At 45.6% G+C, this 21,939-nt stretch overlaps 1 protein-coding gene across 3 annotated transcripts in view; it reads left to right on the plus strand.

The window, feature by feature from the left end:
- TNPO3 (transportin 3) overlaps nt 1–21,939 on the plus strand; it is a 991,461-nt gene that overhangs the window by 123,461 nt on the left and 846,061 nt on the right. For all 3 annotated transcript variants that reach the window (XM_069229384.1, XM_069229382.1, XM_069229383.1), the window contains exon 4: nt 7,514–7,670. In XM_069229384.1, coding sequence (XP_069085485.1) covers nt 7,514–7,670 — 157 coding nt within the window. The remainder of the gene's footprint in view (nt 1–7,513; nt 7,671–21,939) is intronic.

Consider the following 21,939-nt stretch of genomic DNA (forward strand, 5'->3'; position numbering starts at 1 on the left):
ATTCACTGGCTCATACCACCATGAGCCAAGATGACCAAGACGCTTGGGACCTATACGACGCCCCAGTATCAGACAATAGTCCTGAGTCGTACCCTACCAAGCCCTCGCCACCTGAGGACAGCACAGCGTATGCACAGGTGGTAGCTAGGGCAGCAGAGTTCCATAACGTGTTGTTACACGCAGAACCTGTTGAGGATGACTTCCTTTTCAACACCCTCTCCTCCACCCATAGCACCTACCAAAGCCTGCCTATGCTTCCAGGAATGCTAAGGCACGCAAAGCAGATCTTCAAAGAACCGGTCAAGAGTAGAGCGATAATTCCAAGGGTGGAGAAAAAATATAAAGCACCGCCCACGGACCCTGCTTTTATCACCTCACAACTGCCACCAGATTCAGTCGTGGTAGGGGCAGCTCGCAAGAGAGCCAACTCGCACACATGAGGCGAGGCACCACCTCTGGATAAAGAGAGCCGCAAGTTCGACGCAGCTGGGAAAAGGGTTGCAGTACAAGCTGCAAACCAGTGGCGCATCGCGAACTCTCAGGCGCTCCTAGCGCGATATGATAGAGCCCATTGGGACGAGATGCAGCATCTCATCGAGCATCTGCCCAAAGAATTTCAAAAACGGGCAAAACAAGTGGTTGAGGAGGGACAAAACATCTCCAATAACCAAATACGCTCCTCTATGGACGCAGCGGACACAGCTGCAAGAACAATAAATACCGCAGTAACCATAAGAAGGCACGCATGGTTGCGCACATCTGGCTTTAAACCGGAAATACAGCAAGCGGTGCTCAATATGCCGTTCAATGAACAGCAATTGTTTGGACCCGAAGTGGACACGGCAATTGAGAAATTGAAAAAGGACACTGACACAGCCAAGGCCATGGGTGCACTCTATTCCCCGCAGGGCAGAGGCACTTACGGCACCTTCCGCAAAACAACTTTCAGAGGGGGGTTTCGGGGTCAAGCCACACAAGCCAGCACCTCACAATCAACACCGTCTACCTACCAGGGACAGTACCAAAGGGGAGGCTTTCGGGGCCAGTACAGAGGAGGACAATTCCCTAGAAACCGGGGAAAATTTCAAAGTCCAAAAACCCCTTCAACCAAACAGTGACTCACAAGTCACTCAACCCCTTCACACAACACCAGTGGGGGGAAGACTAAGTCAGTTTCACAAATCCTGGGAGGAGATAACAACAGACACTTGGGTCTTAGCAATTATCCGACATGGTTATTGCATAGAATTTCTCCAACTCCCTCCAAATGTCCCACCAAAAACACAGAATATGTCAAAACAACATTTAGACCTTCTAGAACTAGAAGTTCAAGCATTACTACAAAAGGACGCAATAGAATTGGTACCATGTACACAAGTAAACACAGGAGTTTACTCACTGTACTTTCTAATACCAAAAAAGGACAAAACACTGAGACCAATCCTAGATCTCAGAACACTAAACACCTACATCAAATCCGAACACTTTCACATGGTCACGCTACAAGACGTGTTACCACTGCTAAAGCAACAAGACTACATGACAACCTTAGATCTAAAGGACGCGTATTTCCACATACCGATACATCCCTCGCACAGGAAATACCTAAGGTTCGTATTCAAGGGCATACATTACCAATTCAAAGTGTTGCCGTTCGGTATAACAACCGCACCAAGAGTATTCACAAAATGCCTAGCAGTAGTAGCTGCACACATCAGAAGGCAGCAAATACACGTATTCCCGTACCTAGACGATTGGCTAATCAAGACCAACTCCCTAACAAAGTGTTCACAACACACAGATTGTCATACAAACCCTCTACAAACTTGGTTTCTCCATCAACTACACAAAATCTCACATTCTGCCGTGCAATACACAGCAATACTTAGGAGCGACAATCAACACAACAAAGGGAATAGCCACTCCAAGTCCACAAAGGGTTCAAAATTTTCTCAAGGTTATACAAGCCATGTATCCAACACAAAAGATAAAGGCAAAGACGGTATTAAAACTCCTAGGCATGATGTCCTCATGCATAGCCATTGTCCCAAACGCAAGACTGCACATGAGGCCCTTACAACAGTGCCTAGCATCACAGTGGTCACATGCACAGGGTCACCTTCTAGATCTGGTGTTGATAGACCGCCAAACATACATCTCGCTTCTATGGTGGAACAGTATAAATTTAAACAAAGGGCGGCCTTTCCAAGACCCAGTGCCACAATACCTGGTAACAACAGATGCTTCCATGACAGGGTGGGGAGCACACCTCAATCAACACAGCATCCAAGGACAATGGGACGTACATCAAACAAAACTGCATATAAATCACCTCGAATTGTTAGCAGTATTCCTAGCGTTGAAAGCATTTCAACCCATCATAACCCACAAATACATTCTTGTCAAAACAGACAACATGACAACAATGTATTATCTAAACAAACAGGGGGGAACACACTCGACACAGCTGTGCCTCCTGGCACAAAAGATATGGCAATGGGCAATTCACAACCATATTCGCCTAATAGCACAATTTATTCCAGGGATCCAAAATCAACTAGCAGACAATCTCTCTCGAGATCACCAACAGGTCCACGAATGGAAGATTCACCCCCAAATTCTAAACACTTACTTCAAAATTTGGGGGACACCTCAAATAGACCTATTTGCAACAAAGGAGAACGCAAAATGCCAAAACTTTGCATCCAGGTACCCACACAGGCAGTCTCAAGGCAATGCTCTATGGATGAACTGGTCAGGGATATTTGCGTACGCTTTTCCCCCTCTCCTTCCAGATCTAGTAAACAAATTGAGTCAAAACAAACTCAAACTCATACTAATAGCACCAACATGGGCAAGACAACCTTGGTACACTACACTACTAGACCTGTCAGTAGTACCCCATGTCAGGTTGCCCAACAGACCAGATCTGTTAACACAACACAAACAACAGATCAGGCATCCAAACCCAGCATCGCTGAATCTAGCAATCTGGCTCCTGAGATCCTAGAATTCGGACATTTAAACCTCACCCAAGAATGTATGGAAGTCATAAAACAAGCTAGAAGACCATCCACTAGACACTGCTATGCAAGCAAATGGAAAAGATTTGTTTGCTGCTGCCATAATAATCAAGTTCAACCATTACATGCATCTCCAAAGGATGTAGTGGGATACTTACTACATTTACAGAAATCAAATCTAGCCTTCCATAAAGATACACCTCGCAGCAATATCTGCATACCTGCAGATTACCCATTCAACTTCACTATTTAGGATACCTGTCATTAAAGCGTTTATGGAAGGCCTAAAAAGAATTATACCACCAAGAACACCACCTGTTCCTTCATGGAACCTCAACATCGTCTTAACAAGACTCATGGGCCCACCTTTTGAACCCATGCACTCTTTCGAAATGCAATTCTTAACGTGGAAGGTTGCATTTCTCATTGCCATCACATCTCTAAGAAGAGTAAGTGAAATTCAGGCGTTTACTATACAAGAACCTTTTATTCAAATACACAAAAATAAGGTGGTCCTAAGAACCAATCCAAAATTTTTACCAAAAGTTATTTCACCGTTCCACTTAAATCAAACGGTAGAACTACCTGTGTTCTTCCCACAGCCAGACTCAGTAGCTGAAAGGGCACTACATACATTAGACATCAGAAGAGCACTAATGTACTACATTGACAGAACAAAAGAAGTTAGGAAAACAAAACAACTGTTTATTGCATTTCAAAAACCTCATACAGGAAACCTAATATCAAAACAGGGTATAGCCAAATGGATAGTTAAGTGCATCCAAACCTGCTACCTTAATGCAAAGAGAGAACTGCCCATTACACCAAGGGCACATTCAACCAGAAAGAAAGGCGCTACCATGGCCTTCCTAGGAAACATTCCAATGAACGAGATATGTAAGACAGCCACATGGTCTACGCCTCACACATTTACTAAGCACTACTGTGTAGACGTGCTATCCGCACAACAAGCCACTGTAGGTCAAGCCGTACTAAGAACTTTATTTCAGACTACTTCCACTCCTACAGGCTGAGCCACCGCTTTTGGGGCGATAACTGCTTACTAGTCTATGCACAACATGTGTATCTGCAGCTACACATGCCATCGAACTGAAGATGTCACTTACCCAGTGTACATCTGTTCGTGGCATTAGTCGCTGCAGATTCACATGTGCCCACCCACCTCCCCGGGAGCCTGTAGCCGTTTGGAAGTTATCTTCAACATTTGTACATTTGTAAATATATTACTTAAACCTTAGTTGGTACATACTTATTCATTCCATTGCATGGGCACTATTACTAACATACACAACTCCTACCTCACCCTCTGCGGGGAAAACAATCTAACATGGAGTCGACGCCCATGCGCAATGGAACAAAGGAGGAGGAGTCCCTCGGTCTCGGGACTCGAAAACACTTCTTCGAACAAAAACAACTTGTAACACTCCGACCCAACACCAGACGGCGGACTATGCACAACATGTGAATCTGCATCGACTAATGCCACGAACAGATGTACACTGGGTAAGTGACATTTTCATTCTGAAGGGTCTTGTACATACTTTGTACCCTTCTCCTTCTATTCTGTCTCAGTGGGACCTTAATTTGGCCCTCATGTGTGCTCCTTTCGAGCCTCTTTACAATTGGCCTCTCAGGCTGCTCACTATCAATACAGCCTTTATTGTGATGATTACATCAGCCTGAACAGTGAGTGAGCAGCAGGCTTTATCTTCCAATCCACTGTTCTCATCAGTTTTTCCAGTCTAACTGGTGCTTTGCACCAAGCCTCTTTCCTGTCGAAATAAGTGACCATTTAAAGCAGACCAGTCTGTTACCTTGCCCACTTTCTACGTTCCTCTAAAGAAGAGGAGTGATTCCACCATCTGGAACCAAAAAAAGAATGTGTTTCTACCTCGACAGCCACGAGTTCCGGGTGGACAACCAACTCTTCGTGGGTTATGTTGGGGCGAAGAAACGTCAGGCAGTGCAGACAGACCATCGCTAGATTGGTCATTCTCTGCATCAAGATCTTCTACATGCTGCACAGAAGCAGCTTCCTGAAGGCTTACGGGCTCATTCCACCAGAGCTAAAACTACGACCACTGTGTTAGCACGTGTAGTCCCAGTCCTGGACATCTGCCAGGGAGCAATGTGACCGTAAGTGTGCACATTTACCAAACAATATTGTCTGGACAGTCAGGTCCTCAGGGATAGGCATTTTGTTTGTTCGGTCCTGCAGGACTTAGATTAAATTTGTCTGGAGACCCACCACTGACATTGGTATTGCTTGGGTATCTAATCAAGGTAAGGGATCTGAGGCTAGTTGTCTCTACCAGATGAAAAAGTTACTTACCTTCAGTAACACCTTAACCCCTAGAGACAATACCTAGCCGCAGATCCTTTACAGACTCACCAATCCTTCCTGCTCTTCCGACTGATCCCTAGGGGGAAAGGATGATCCCTTCCAGTGCCCTAGTCTGGGCACAGCAGTGTCGGTGCCCTTCATGGCTTTATGCTCGCGGCATGAAAAGTTGTGAAAAGTAACTGCTGTCAGCACGTTGCATATAGATGAACCAAATCTCACTTCTGGCCTTGCCAACGCGCAGAGCCGACCTGCGCCACCTACCGAAGCGCAGCGATTCTGCTAACAAAAAATCTTCTGGGTCCAGTCTGATGCCTGGCGAAAGTCATTATCTCTACCAGATAAGGTGTTGCCGAAGGTAAGTAAAATGTTCATCTAGTGGGTTTTCTGCACCCCATCCCTGCATCCCCACTAGTGGGAAGATAGGTAGTAATTGTCTCTATCTGACCCCAAAGGCAAAGACTATTTCCCCATTCAGTTAGTGTGGGGGCAAGACTGTGCACATGGTGGGCAGCCCAAACCCCTCTATTTTTTTTAATTCCATGTCTAGTGGCATTTCTGTCCCCAAAAGGGGCAGATCGGAGTTATTGTCCTTATATCTTTGTCATACCTGTATTGCCAAGCTTTAAATTTAAATGAAGGACCTGAGCTAGAGGTGCAAATCATTATTGAATTTTGTGTGTATTCCTCAAACAGTGCCTTTGTAGAGGGACTTGCTATGGTATCCCTTGACAAAGCGGGTCTCCCCAGTCAATAGGTCACCAAGAGAGGGACTGTGGCTTTGTCCACATAGTGAGGTCTAGGAGTAGGTATTGATGGTGCAGACGTGTGCTTCCACAAAAAGTGCTTACCCTTCACACAACTGTGATTGTTTTGGGTACTTATTCAGTTGCCTGAGCTTGAACTTTCAGAGGCACACAAATGACATTTCAGTGCTCTTAAAGTGTCTTAGATAACTAGATTATTTATTTTTCTGGGCAGCAGCACAGATGGGAGGACTGTAGTCAGTAACCTATGTGGATTTGCTTCCACACACACATCCATTCCTATGCTATATACTTGTTATACTTCACATTACCATACAACATTTGCATAACCCTGGGCCTAAGCCCCCCATTTGGCTGGAATTAATTTAAGAGGTGGTTTGTTTAAAGAAGGCCCCTGTAGCTCCCCCATGTGCATGACTGAGGTATCAAGTGTAAATATGCTCCTGTCAGCGCTTATTTTGTTCTCCCCACTGGCAGTTGCAGGCTTTATGCTCTAATCAAAGGAAAACCATCAGTGTTCTGCCAGTTTAAAGTCAAAGGTTTTATTACCGTATTTTGGAGCCTAAAATTGGTGGTTAACACATTGCTTCCATTAATATTTAATAAGTTAAGACTCTCATTGCTGGACTCCCTTCTATCACTAGTTGTAGATTGATTATGCCAATGTTTTATCCCTTTCCTGAAAACACTTGCATGTCTTCTCCCATCATTCCTCCTAAGGAGGGCAAAGCCAAATAGATAGTAAGCGCATATAACCATAGAGAAGGGGTTTTAGAACATTATGCATATTTCTGTTCCTCCTTTTTTCCGAATGAGTATGAAGAAACAATGCCATTGTCTGTTTTGATTACAGCTATGTTTACGTTGTAGAAGTCCTAGTATTTTTGCACTTGGAACTGAAACTAGAAAACTTATATATAGGTAGAGACTTGGCATAGTGACTGCTCTACTGGTAGCCTGTAGTCCCGCGTTCTCCAGCCAACCCTACCTACCATCCTCCTTCAGTAATTATTCAAAAGATACATTGTCAAAACTGAGATTTATTATGCACACCCATCTGCTTATTGTTTGTGCCATTCCATATCCAGCATCATTTTTTATTTTTTTTGTAGTGGCCTTGTTTGAAAACCAAAAATCACTGTCTGGAACATCTACTAATCTTTCAAATGAAAAAGATAATTTTATATATTATGTTAGCCCTGCTGCAATGCTCTTGTGATGTTGAATAGACTGCACCAACCTTAGTTTTATAAAGAGAAAATAAATAGAAGGGACCAAACTTGCAATACAGTTTTATGCTGTTATTGATGTGGTTTCTGTGACATCCTTTTAAATTCTCTTTGCTTTTTGTACCCTATCAGGTACAGTAATGATGAGACCTCACTTTCCTTCCTTCTGGAAATACTGACAGTCCTACCTGAGGAGGTGCATAGCAGATCCTTGCGCATTGGTGCCAACAGGCGGACTGAGATCATTGAAGACCTGGCCTTCTCTTCAAGCACTGTAGTGTCTCTTCTTGTGAGTTGTTCTGCTCCTTTTATTTTGATCAACTTTTGAATTTCAATTTTAATGAAAGGTTTTCCTTTTGTATGGTGCTTCCAATGTTGGTGGCTGCTAATGTGTAAGGTGCTCTGTTAACTGTGGGGGCTTGGATTGGTATGGTGCAGTGCATAAAGGAAGTGTTGTAAACAAGAGAGCTACTACACTGAATCGGAGTGTGGGAAACACAATATTTAAGTGGTTCTTCTGGTGTAAATTAATAGAAGATCAAAAATTGAAATAATGTGAGCGTTTGTTATACATCATTCAAAAATGTTAAATCAATCAAGGATTTGTATAGCGCACAAATCGCTCGTGAGGGTATCCAGTGCTGGGTCTGGCTGTTCGGTGTACAAGTCTTGAGCCCCTATCTGAATTCTTGGAGATAGAGTGAGGTTCTGAGGTTGATGAGGAGTTTGTTCCAGGCTTTTGCTGTAGAAGAAGGAGCGGCCTCCACTCTTGCAGTGTCTGATGGAGGGGGTGGGGGAGATGGTTGTGGAGCACAGGCGTCTGAAGGGACGGTCGACTCTGAGGCGGTGGTTGAGTTAACCTGGTCCTTGGTTGTGTAGATCGGTTAGTTTGAGTCAGTATCTTGAATTGGCATCTTTTGTGCACGAGTAGCCAGTATAGTTTCCTCATGTGTGGGGTGATGTGTGTTCACCTGGGGAGGTTAAGGACGAGTCTGGCCACTGAGTTCTGTGTGACTTGTCTGTGAGTTGTGATGCGATTCCTGTCTAAGGGTGTTGATAGTCCAGGCAACTAGTGACAAGGGCCTATATGACAGTGCGTCTGATGGAGACTGGGATCCACTTTAAGATCTTGCATAGCATGCAGAGGTTGAGGAAGCATGCTGAGGACACTGTGTTGATCTGTTTTTTTACAGTGAGTTTGTTGTCCTGAATAATGCTGAGGTTTCGGGCATGGTCTTTTGGGGGTTAGTCGTGGTAGGCCACCATGAGTCGTCCCAGGGTGAGGTGGTGCTCTCTAAGATCATGACTTCAGTTTTGTCTGTGCTGAGTCTGAGACAGCTGTCTTGCATCCAGTTGGCGATGCTGTTCATTCATAGGTGGTAGTTGGCCTTCGTGGTGGAGGGATCTTTGGATAGTAAGAGAATGAGCTGGATGTCATTGGCATAGGAGTTAATATTAAGTCCGTGGTTCCTGGCAAAGTTGGCTAAGGGGCTCATGTAGGTGTTGGAGGGCGGGTCTGAGGGTGATCCTTGGGGACGGCGCAGATGGTCTTGGATTTCGATGTGAAGGGAGATAGGAATTCTTATGTTTTGTTGTATAGAAAGGATGCAATCCATTTGAGGGCTGATTTGCTGATCCAGCAGAGCTTTTTGATTACGGCATGGTGGGAGACATTGTCAAAAGCTGCTGAGAGGTTGATGAGAGCTGCCGATTCTCCTTGTTCCGGGAGGGTTCTGACATCGGTGGTGGTGGTGAAGAGAGCAGTTTCAGGTCTGTGGTTGGTGCGGAAGCCAGTTTGGATAGTGTCCAGAAGGTGGTTGTTATCCAAGTATTTCATCAGTTGCTGGTTTTTAGCTTTCAGAAGGACTTTGGCTGATAAGGGGGAGTAGGGAGATCAGCCGGTAGTTTTTGAGCTCGTTGGGGGTTGGCAGAAGTTTTCTTGAGGTTTTATTCTGGCGTGTTTGCTGTCTGGGTAGGTGGCAGAGGTGATGGAGATGCTGAAGATTTCTGTGAGTTTGCCGCTGAGGGTGTTGCTTTCGAGGTTGAATATGTGATGAGGGCAGAGGTCTTGGGAGGGTGTAATGCAGTTTTCTGCTGCTGAGGGATTGGAGAATTCCTTGACGATGCTGATGAGTTGCTTGAACCTTTCTAAGTGTCTGCTAGAACGTGTATTATGTTTCTTTACACTACTATAGTATATGAATTTGGTTACATAAAAAAATTACATTATTTTTGTAACAGTTGCATAAGCATGTGGTGACTTATTACCCTCCAGTAGGAAACACAACAACACAAATCGAGGGAAGGGATGATTTAAAAGAAAGAGGAACGTTTAAGAGTGCATAATCCTTTCAGCTTTCACAGTGGAGTGTAGCACGTTTTGGAGGTCCAACTAAACAAACCCACACAATGAAAGTTTTTTTTTTGGGGGGGGGGGGGGGGGGGGGAATCAAAGGAAACATATTTCAGAAAATCAGGCACTGCATCTTTCACAATTAAATATAAATTGAACTGGCTCAAAGAAATTGTGGCAAATACTTAGTGGTTTGCCCGTTTAATATGTTCAGATCTCAAATAAAATAAAATCCAGCCACACTCAGCATCATCTAACCACTGTAGGAAAGTGTTGCTTTTGGCATGGCAGAGTGCACTATACCACATGTGACGGCATAGCTGCATGAGCAATATGCACTACAGTGTCCAAGTCCAGTCTTAGACATTGTAAGTGCATTGTGGCCATAATAAGTACATGGGCTGGGAGTTTGTCATTAGGAACTCAACAGCTCCATGATGCCTTTACTGAAGTCTTGGAAGTTTGGTATCAAACTTCTCAACACAATAAACCCACACTGATGCCAGTGATGGATTTATTGAAAAATGCACACACAAGGCATCTTAGAGATGCCCCCTGTATTTCACCCAACAATTTAGTTTAGGACTGACCGGTCTGTGCCAGCCTGCCACTAACAGACAAGTTTCTGAGACCATGTGGTCTCTGGGGTCAGGAACAAAGCCTGCTCTGTGTGGAGGTTCTTCACACCTCCCTCAAGCAGGAATTTCAACACTTGGCGGTGAGCCTCAAGGGCTCGGGCCTCCTATTACAGTGCCCCGGGGCACTCCAGCTAGTGGAGATGCCACTCCCCCCAGACCAAACCCCACTTTTGGCGGTGGGTCCGGTGAGAAAATTAGGATATACAAGGAGTGCCCACTGCAGCAGGGACCACTCTTAAGGTGCCCGGAGCGGAAGTGACCCCTCCTTGCAGAATCCTCCATCCCACTTTGGAGGAGAGTAGCCAATAGGGATGGGAATATGTCCCCTCCCCAAAGGGATTGGGCACAGGAAGGGTGTAGCCACCCTCAAGGACAGTAGCCATTGGCTACTGCCCTCTGACCCCTGTGACGCCCCTAAATCTGGAATTTAGGGGCCACCTCTGAACTTTGATCTTCAGATTCCTGGTGACCTCAAGAAGAAGGACTAAACAACCAACCCCATCAGTGAAGACTGACTTGGCCCCATCCCTACTGACCTGTATGGCAGCTTCAAGACCCCTGCTACAAAAAAGGCAACACATCCTGCAGGAAAAGTGACTTCTACAAACCCCCAGAGGACTGCCTGCCCAACAAAGGATCAAGAACTCCTGAGGATAGAGGTCTTGTCAGTGAGAATTTCTAGAAGGACTCCAAAACCGCCCAGGATCCGTGAGGCCTCCCACTCTGCACCCGATGCCCGAGTCTAGGTGGCCCACCGGTCTAGAGAATGTCCCCAGGTGATTCTGACCTCGAGTCCACCTTAGATTTACTTTTTCTGGCCAATGCCTGCAGCCTAAATCTGGAGGACCCCGGTGACCGCGACCGGATCTGACGAAGATTCCCAGCGCCCAAAGGTACCACTGCACCCTCCGCCCCCTGGCCTTGGGGAATCCGACTGATAGTCTAGCAACATCCAGTGGGCACCTCTCCTCCTTGTCCAGCCTTTGGTTTTCCGCAACTGACCCCCTGGACCCAGCCTGCAGCATCTTTGTGACCCCCCCGGGGTTCCCCCATTGAAAAGCATTAGGTGTCCGACTCAGTGTTTGCACCCGGCACCTGCCACCCCTGTGCTACTGAGGGTGTGTGTTTGGTGTCAACCTATGGCCCCCCCGTACTAATCTAAACCGCCCAGATCTGTGCCCTGAAGTCGTGGGTACTTTTCTGCAACCTGTTTCCTTCCGAGTGCCCCTGGTCCTTATAAGATTCCATTGAAAACCTGACATTAACTTTGACCTCTGCACCTGGCCGACCCTGTGTAGCTGGTGGTGCACCTTTGGGGCCAATTCGAACTTTGACCTGTGGACATTCTAACCCCTGAAGTCTGTGATTGTAAGTAGAGTACTTACCTTTAAATTGTGGTAACACTTTTACTTCCCTAAGACTGCATTGGTTCCTATGTGCAATTGCATTGTCTACTTTTGAAATTGAAAAGTGTTACTTAATTGTAAACTGTTTTATCTGCAATACCCAAACAGTGCATTTGATACATAAACTTGATACAAACTTATAACTGTACTCACCTGCAACAAAGATCTTTCATTCTAGAAATAAAGTAACATTTTTTTTTTTTGCTGTACAGAATCATTGGCCTGGAGTTAGTCATTGAGTGTGTGCCTTATGTCTTGACTGTGTGTTGGTACAACAAATGCTTTGCACTACCTTCTGATAAACCTTACTGCTTGACCACACTGCCACAAAATAGAGCATTAGTATTATCTACTTTCTACTTTAGCCTCTGTTAAGCCTCTGGGGAACCCCTGGACTCTTTACACACTATACCTCATTTTGGTATGGTATATTCAGAGCCAACCTCCTACAACCACCTTTTCCTCCTTACAGCACTGCATGCAACTTTGTTTTTGACAGATTCTTGCCAAAAATGTACTTAGCTTAGATCAGTGCAGCCACATTTGAGATCTGTTCTAGCCAACCGACACCCTTCACTTGAAAGAGATTGTGTTGTTCATAAATGCATCATTGTGCGAAACGTAGTGTGAAATTTTCAGTTGGCAGTAAAAAATTAAATTGACAGAAGATTCTCATTGTGCTTCAATTTATTGACTGTTTATTGCCAGCTGACATTTTTCTTCCATTCTGAGGTTTGTGCTCATTGACAGCATGAACCTGCTTGCAAGGTAAAGGAGTGCTCTGATAATCCATCCCAGGCTTTCCCAAAAATGTTTTTTTTAATATAGCAGAATAGTAGTGTTCTGCACCATAGGATCTTTATTTCAGGTCAGAGACATTAGAGTAGCTTACCCCATGTGAGACTCCAGACCGCTTTTCGTTAAATGTGTGTAAATCCAGACTCCTATATCTGTACTGACACTGGGGAAAAAATCTCCAGTTTCCAATGTTAACCAATTCAAAATGAGGCCAATAAAGACTGGAATCCAAAGATCAAGTTCTTTGCAGTATGAATTCTGCCCTATCAAGTGATTAATGTGATAGAAATGAGAGACTGACTCAAGCTAGGCAGTATCAGTATTATTCTGAAGAAAATGATCCACTTTTAATTCCTATTAAAAAGTATGTAGAAAAGGTGTTGTCGAATAGTTTCAGTGGCCCTATCTGTTATTTTATGTATTTATTGAAGTGTTCTGGTTCATGCACAAGGACAAGTTGCTAATTTATATGTTTTTATTAAGATTCCTGCACAACAAAACTGGTGGTGTGATTTACTTTTTTTTGCTTCTGGAGAGTGAGTTTTGTCTTTTGAAGTTGTAGGAGGTGTGCTGTTGGCTATGATATTTGTTGGAGTAGAATGGAAAGTGTTTGCGGGTGTTTCAATTAGACTATGTTAAAAGGGGGAGCACAAGTGCAACTGATAGACATCTAGTTGTAGATTCCTTACTTTAGAATCTTCCCTAGGTGCAAGCCTGGATCCAGAAACTTTTTTTTACATAGTACACTGGATGTGACGTTGGCGGAGTCTATATGAGCCCCAGCTGACAGTTCCTTCTTTTCCACAGGGTTCTGGTTACTTTATCAGGCCGTTTTCAACTGAACAATTTGGTTTTTCCTTCTGTGTGCTCAGAGTTTAAACCCTGTGGGTCCTGTGGATGACAAATGTCTGCAGCGGGCCCTCAAACTGTTTGTATGTGGTGCCCGGAAGAGGACCATGACTCAGTAGTGTGTGACATTTGTTGTCAACTTAGGCCAAAGGCTCTGCGTGAGCGTCATATGAAGCTTCTGGCAGTGCGGATGTCGGAGCCTTCCCATCGACCTTAGTCTCCTCGGAATAAGGTTCATTTGAGGGCTTGTTCCAGAAGTCGTTATCGTTGACGTTATTAACCATCAACTTCACTTCAAATTGCAGCATCTCCTGACTTCGCCACGCATGCCCTCCCACCACTTGTCAGTGGGAGTCGAGGCCTGTGTCCATCCCGCATCTCACTCGCTTCCCAGGGCTCCTTTTACCAAGGTGCGCGAGTATAAGGTTTCCCTTCATGCTATCTTTGGACATTACCTTCTAGAGCGCTTGTGGGCCCCAAGAATGTGCAAGATGGCTTGTCTGTGTCTCTGCTGGAGGGTTTGCCCTCTGCTTCATTTAGGCCTTCTGCTTCAGTTGACATTTGTTATGGTGCCGATGATCAGCTGTAGGAAGCTGGCTCTGTATATACTAAATCAAAATGAGAGATAGTGTGCACAGAGTCCAAGGGTTCCCCAAGAAGCTTAAGAGAGGCAGTAATTGATAATACTAATGCTCTATTTGTGGTAGTGTGGTCGAGCAGTTAGGTTTATCAGAGGGTAGTGTTAGGCATTTGTTGTACACACACAAGCAATAAGTGAAAACACACACTCAATGACTCAACTCCAGACCAATGGTTTTTAGGTAGAAAAATATTCTTTTGTTTATTTCTAGAACCACAATATTCATTTAGCAGGTAAGTACATTAAATGAAACGTACTTTACACAGTAATACTTAGAACTTAATCAACAATGTACACAGTTTTCTTTAAAATGACAAAAAGCTATTTTAAAATTGGGCACTGTAATTTTCAACAGTTCTTGAAGTAAGAAACAAACTTAAGGGTTCAATCTCCAGAGCCTAGGTAGCCCACCGTTGGGGGTTCAAGATAACCCCAAACACCCAGCACAAGCAACACATGGCCGGTTAGGTGCAGAGGTCAAACAGTAGCCAAAATAACGTGGGCCCCTATGGAGACATGGGGTACTCCGGTTCCGGTCTGCTTGCAGGTGAGTACCCGCGTTGTCGGAGGGCAGGCCCGGGGGAGTTTAGAAGATTACTGGAGGGGGCACCAAGTAGGCACAAAAAACACACCCTCAGTGACACAGGGGCGTCCGGGTGAGGTGTGCAAACAGGCCATTAGGTTCTCAATAGAACTCTATGGAGGGACCCAGGGGTCAATTAGACGCTGCAGGCCGGGCACAGGGTGGCCTCTCGGGCAAGCCACCGACTGGGCAAGGATGAGGGCCATCTGCTGGTTGTTGCTGTACTGGCGGCCGGTTTCTCTCGGGCCTGGGGTCTGTGGGTCCAGTGCTTCTCCAGGTGACGGATATCTTCGTCCTGGGCAGTCGTGGTCAGGGGGGTCCTCGGGATTTCCTCCACAGGCATCGTCATGGGGGTGTACGAAGGTCAGCCCAGGGTGGACACGTCGCCTGGGGATCCTCTCTGGCTAGTTGGTTTCTCTGGACACGGCCCAGGGGCGTCCGGTGCAGAGTAGTTGGACTCACGCTTATGGTGTGAGGTGAGTCCCTTTAAAGATGGTTTCTTTGTCTTCTTTTTGGACAGGTCCGCTCTCCACAGGAGTTTATTGGTCCTCGGTGGTGCAGGCAGTCCCCTGGAGGCTTTTCAGGGGTCGCTGGTCTTGCAGAACAGGTTGATTCTTTTCTTGCAGATTTTCGAAGCAGGAGACGGGCCTGTAGGCCTGGGGCCGAGTCAGTTGTTGTCTGCTTCTCTTCTCTGCGGGGTTTTCAGCTCAGCAGTTCCTCTTTCTTGAGGTCGTCAGGAATCTGAAGAGCCGAGTTTAGGGTTTCCCCTAAATACTAAATTTAGCGGTGTGTTAGGGTCAGACGGCAGTAGCCAATTGCTACTGTCCCTGAGGGTGTCTACGCCCTCCTTGTGCCCACTCTTTCGGGGAGGGAGGCACATACCTATCCGTATTGGTCCTAATCCTCCAAAGCAAGATGGAGGATTTCTCGAAGAGGGGGGTAACTTCAGCTCTGGACACTTTAGGGATCCTGAGGTGGGGACTCCTTTTTGTTTTTCTTATTCTCCCTCTGGACTTGCTGCCAAAAGTGGGGCTCGTCCGGGGTGTGGGCACCTCCACTGGCTGGAGTGCCTTGGAGCACTGTAACCTGAGGCTTGAGCCTTTGTGCCTCATCGGTGTTGCAGTTCCTGCAGGGGGAGGTGTGAAGCACCTCCACCCAGGATAGGCTGTGTTGCTAACCACAGAGTGCACAAGGCTCTCACACCAGGGAGTCGGAAACTAGTCTCTCAGTGGCAGGCTGGTGCAGACCAGTCAGTCCTGCACTGAAGGATTTGGGTGAAATACAGGGGGCATCTCTAAGAAGCCCTCTGTGTGCAATGTTTTAAATAAATCCAACACTGACATCGGTGTGGGTTTATTATTCTGAGAAGTTTGATACCAAACTTCCCAGTATTCAGTATAGCCATTATGGAGCTGAGGAGTTCGTTCTGAAATACTCCCAGACCATATACTTAATATGGCTACCCTGCACTTACAATGTCTAAGGTTTTGCTTAGACACTGTAGGGGCATATTGCTCATGCAGCTATGCCTTCACCTGAGGTATAGTGTACCCTGCCTTAGGGCTTTAAGGCCTGCTAGAGGGGTGACTTAACTATGCCACAGGCAGTGTTTTGTGTGAATGGCACAGTGAGGGGGATGCCATGTTGACATTGTGTGTGTTGGTGGGGAGAAAAACACAATCTGCGATGGCAGTGTGTTATGTGAGGGGTCCTTTAGGGTGGCACAACACATGCTGCAGCCCTTAAGGACCTTCCCTGGTCACAGGGCCCTTGGTACCACTGATAGATTTTACAAGGGACTTACTTTTGTGCCAGGGGTGTGCCAACTGTGGAAACAATGGTACATTTTTAGTGAAAGAACACTGATGCTGGGGCCTGGTTAGTAGGGTCCCAGCACACACTGTCAAGTCAGCATCAATATTGGCAAAAAGTGGGGTGGGGGGTGGGGGAGAATTGCAACAAGGGCCACTTTACTACAACAGTTCATCGGAGTTTCCACCTTAGGTGACTCCGCTGGGGATGCCAATCAATGTCGCCTTCCTCTCCCCGTCTGAAGTAAAGGTTGATGTTGAGAAATCGCCTCTGCATCGGTTGGGTATGGTGCCAGTCATGCTGGTTATCCCTGACACCCTCCCACCGGTTTTTGGGGAGTCCCCTCATATCTGTCCTTCTGAGGGACATGGTCTTGGAGATTCTGTGTAAGAGTTGGGATGTATACCTCCCATTTCTCATGTTGATCAGCCTCCCATAGAGGACATGTGTCTGGCTGACTTGTGTCCGGCTAGTGATTTGGACTCTTCCCTAGCCTCAGGCCTCTTTTCTCCCTGGCCTTGCTATGGAGGCGAGTTCCTCTCTAGCTGACATGCTGAGATGGGTTGCTGTGGTTTTGGATTGGACTCTTTCCTCTGTGGATTTGACTACTGATCCTCTTTATTGACATCTTTCATCAAGGCCAAATAGGAGTTGAGCCAGTGCTTCCTTATTGTGAAGCCCCACATTACGTTTTGTTGAGGGCTTGGGCTAAGCCTGATGCAGGGGCCACTGCCAATTGGGCTATATATCACAGGCACAGGCCACCCTCTGGTGATCCGGCATGTCTTATGCATCACTCTACTCATCATACTTTGGTGGTACATGCTGCTTTGGCCTCCCATTATATTGAATCTCTTCCACTTGTCCTGTCTGATATAAATTTGAGAAGTTTTGACACTTGGGGCAGGCATATTCTTTCCTCCACCATTTCTGCTCTACGCCAATGGTTCCCAACCTGTGGTGAGGGACCCCTGGTGGGGTCCGTGAAGCCTACCCATGGGATCCACGACTGCTTAGAAACACAAATATTATTAACCGATGAATTACCTGTAAACCGTTTTGCCTGTGAATGCTAAACAAGTGCATTTCTTATTTGAAAGTGATACATTCTTGAAACTGTACTTATATGAAACAAAGATCCTTTTGGTTCTAGAAATAAAGTAACAAAGTATATATGTTTTTGATACATAGAATATTGTCCTGTAGCTAGTCATTTAGTGTGTGCCTCATTTCTTGACTGTGTGTGTACAACAAATGCTTAGCACTACCCTCTGATCAGCCTAACTGCTCAACCACACCCCCACATGAGAGCATTAGTATTATGTTCTTTAGAGTCTGTAAAACCTCTGGGGATCCACTGGACTCTGTGCACACTATACTTTACTTTGATACCGATTATACAGAGCCTGCTTCTTACAAGATACTCCAGCTAGGGTGAGCTTTTTGCGTTATATCAGATAAGATATAACATAACAAGAAGGAAAATAAACCTTTCAAGAAATACATCACAAGAAGGCTGAGGCAGCAATTACAAACATGCTGAAATAACTGACAAGTGCCTTTTAACTGTACCCAAAGCAAGACCTTGTTGGGCTAGGGAAAATGCAAACACTACCACCTCGGACAATGTAGCGTGAAGTGAGTCAATCTGTCAGTCACCACACCAACTCACAAAGTTAGCCCAAAAGCAGGCATACACTGATTCGCCGGGATGCAGGACCGTGCTCCAGAAGATCTTCTAGAAGCAGCAGCCTGATCCAGCAGCAGATGCTCATGCCCATAATCTCTGGATACCACACCCTCCTTCCTCAATCTGGTGCCACTAGGACTTGTGCCCTCTTATTACTGACCTTTATCAGTACTTGGGGCAGGAGAGGTATTGGTAGAAAGGCATACAGAAGTGCACAGTTACACTCTAGATGGAACTAATCTCCAAGACAGAGAGAGAGTAAGAGGCAGAAAGATGCCTTGCTAAGTAACGTGCAAAAGTGATGACTTGGAGCTTTCTCAGCAGTGACAAAAAAAAAACTGAGCCACAGTTCTCCCCATTTGTGGACAAGTCCTTGTGCCACATCAGGGTGTAACAGCCATATGTTACCTGCTAGGCGCTGGCTACTGAGTTCATCCGCCCTGGCATTTAGAGATCCCACCAGGTGGTATACCACTAGAAAAGTTTTCTGGTGTTCCAGCAAGAGGTGTAATGGCCCCTAGCACAGGGTCTGCGACCACCCTGTGTTAGGACCGCAGACCCTGTGCTAGGACCCTGAGGTGGTGTTCGTGATCATATGTACCAGCCTCCCTCTAATGGATGTAGGAAGGCTTTCATGGAGAAATGGATGGCTAGCATCTCCAGAAGGCTGAAGTGGACCTGGAATCTGCGAGATCAAATTCCTCTAATTTCCTCCTCTCCATAGTTAACACCCTAACTCAGAAGCGATGCATCAGTCACTAAGTTCTCAGTGCCGCAGGGGGACAGTTGTGCAGCTAAACTAACCCCACTGGTCCAGCAACCACCATGGCAAATCTTTTGCAGTTTCCTCTTCTGGAGGGTGATTGGAGAGAGATCCTTTGGGTGCTGTGTCCACTGGCTCATCAGATCCCACTGTAGAGCCCGCATATGCCAACAGGTATGCTTCACCAACAGCATGCAAGAGGCCAGTATCCCCCAGCTGCCTCGGTCACCCTTAGTATAATCCAAGTCAGAAGCTGAAACATCAGGATCATAGCTCTAATGTCCTGCATACTGGACTCTGAGTAAAGGGCACAAAAATGCACTGCTCCCAGAAAATCCACAGTTAACTGGAGCAACTGAAGAAGTGACTTCAGCATGTTGATAGTGAACCTCTGTGAAGGAAGGGGTTAGCCGTAGTCTGGAGGTGGGTGACAAACACCTAGGACAAGTCAGTCTTCAAAAGCCATTTGTTGCTACAGGGGAAGACTGTGACCCTTGGCCTTCAAATATGCAGTTCAACTATCATCACTTGTGAACACCCATGGGGTATTCATGTGGCCAGCTGGAAATGCCTCAGTCCTACAGTGAACTGCAGATTGCACCTGCGGGTCTGCAAGACAAGGGTATAAAAGTAAACATCCTGTATTTCCAATGCTACTAATTCAGTCTGCAGGGTAGAGGTCGACCAGACCTGGCCAGGGTGAGCACCTTCAAGTCGTCCTTCCACAGCAAGGCATTCAGAGGGCAAAGGTTTAAAATAGGATGAAGGTCCCTATCTTTCTTCAGTTCCGGAAAGTAGCAGTCCCATGGCCTACCTCTGGATGTTGGAATCCTCTATATAGCTCCATTAGCCAGAAGGACCTTTACTTCCTCTGCAAAAGGGACAGATGTCCTCCATTAGCCTTTACGGTGATGGTGGAAGAGTGGCAATAAATGGCAGGGCACAACCTCACTGAACACTCTGAAGGACCCACTTGTCCAAAGTCAATGTGCCACCTGGGAGAAAATGCCAGAACCTTCCTCCGATAGGTTGGCTGTGTGCAGTGATGGACACACTAAATAGGATATGATGCTGCAGCAGCAGGAGGGACAGAAAACTGTAATGTGCGCTGTAGGAAGGTGCCTCTTTTCACAGGGGCACCCCCCCCCCCCACACTCTTTGCTTTGTTCCTGGTATAATTGCGACTTAAACAGCACTGGGTACCTGCCACCAGGTCCCCAGTGCCAGATCTTCTTCCCCAGAACTACACAGTCGTTTTTCCCATTTGACAAAACGTTTAGCACTCACTGTAAGTCCCTAGTAAATGACATGCCTGGTACCTAGGGCCTCAGGTAGCAAGGAGGGTCTCTGAGGGATGCAGTACGAATTGGGCCACCATAAGGGACCCCTCACCAAACACATGACAGGCTGCAATTGCAGACTGTGTGTTTGGTGCAGACAAAAGTGAAAACATGACATGGCACACAGCTTGTGGGCCATGTCCCTTAAACACTGCATGCAATATATATGTCACCTCTCTAGCAGACCTTAGGTCCTAAGGAATGGTGGATTATATAACATATGAGGGCATATCTGCCCGTGAAGATATGCACCTGCTATGCCTTTGTCAATTCTCAGACATAGTGACTAGGGAAGCAACTTTAGGTGCATGTGCTGGATGTCAAAAATAAAAAATAAAAAGTCCCCTCTTTCTGACACGGTTACCCCTACTTTTTGCCTGATGTCAGTCTGCTTAGATTGTTCTCACTGAAATCCTTCTCAAGGCCCCAGTGATTTTGCTCTCTCCTCCAAATTTGGTTGTCTTGGTACATCTTTCACCTCACAATTGGCATACTGGTGCACCCCTGTAAGTCCCTAATAGGTGGTACTTGGGTACCCACAGGCCTAAAAAAATCATAAAAATGTTACTAGACCTGCAGGTCGAGTAAATTAATTAAGATACTCAACCTAACTGTAATGTACTTGACCCGTAAACGGGTCTCAAATTGTGTTATCCTTGGTAAATAGTTTACAGAGTTGCCTTTTTCTTCATTCTTACATATGATTGCACCTTCAAAATATGTGAGCTCAGCATTTCTGCAGTACAAAAAAAAACCTTTTGTTTGATTAAGTAGACCAAAGTTTGCTGCAAGTATCACAAGACTTTAGCTCACATATAGGGGGACACATGACTTTCTTTTAGTTTACTAACACCATTGCCAGCAGGGCAGGAGTGTTTCTCAGTTTATTTAAACACTCACTTTTAATAAACACATTACTAAACCATGATGTGGTAGCATATTGTCATCTATACACAATACATTTCCAAGATATGTCCAAAAATCATTCCACTAACTTGCAGATTTACTGAAAACACTATATAGTGTATTAATCTGTGAAAAATGGGTTTCAGAAAACATGTCCTTTGCACATCAACACAAAGTATTCTGATTTGTTTTTATCATATTAAAATATTTTTTCATCACACAAATAAAAAAAAAAAGGGCTTTCACAACTACTGAAATATATTTTGAAATGTTTGTAGAGGTGACTTAGTCACTTGAATGTTGTGTGTAAAAAAAAAAAAAAAAAAAAAACCTGACAACCTATATCCTTTTATTTTACACTGTAAACTGCATGTCATGCAGTTCACCTTACAAAGTCATGGGACTCTGCATTCAGAAGGAAAACTAATTGTAAGACAAACTGACTTTTGAACTCTGTCTGTGAGCACAGAGCAAAGGTGACATAACAAGATTTAAAGATATATTTTATTGCCCCTCCACTTTCTGACTGAGGGGCGAATAAGTCCTAAAAATGGCTCTACCGGATCAATTAGGACTGAGTGGGAGTAGATTTTTTTAACCCTGACCCCGGGCATGGGTACACCAGAGGTTCCCCATGGGCTGCAGAATGTTATGCCACCCTTGGGAACCCATGCAGGCTGTCTGCAGGCCTGCCAGTGCAACCTGCGTGTAGAGGTGCATGCACCTTTACACTGCCGGTCGCTACACCTAGTCACTGTAGGTCACCCATATGGTAGGCCC

Source organism: Pleurodeles waltl, chromosome 4_1, assembly GCF_031143425.1.
Source record: "Pleurodeles waltl isolate 20211129_DDA chromosome 4_1, aPleWal1.hap1.20221129, whole genome shotgun sequence".
NCBI lineage: Eukaryota > Metazoa > Chordata > Amphibia > Caudata > Salamandridae > Pleurodeles > Pleurodeles waltl.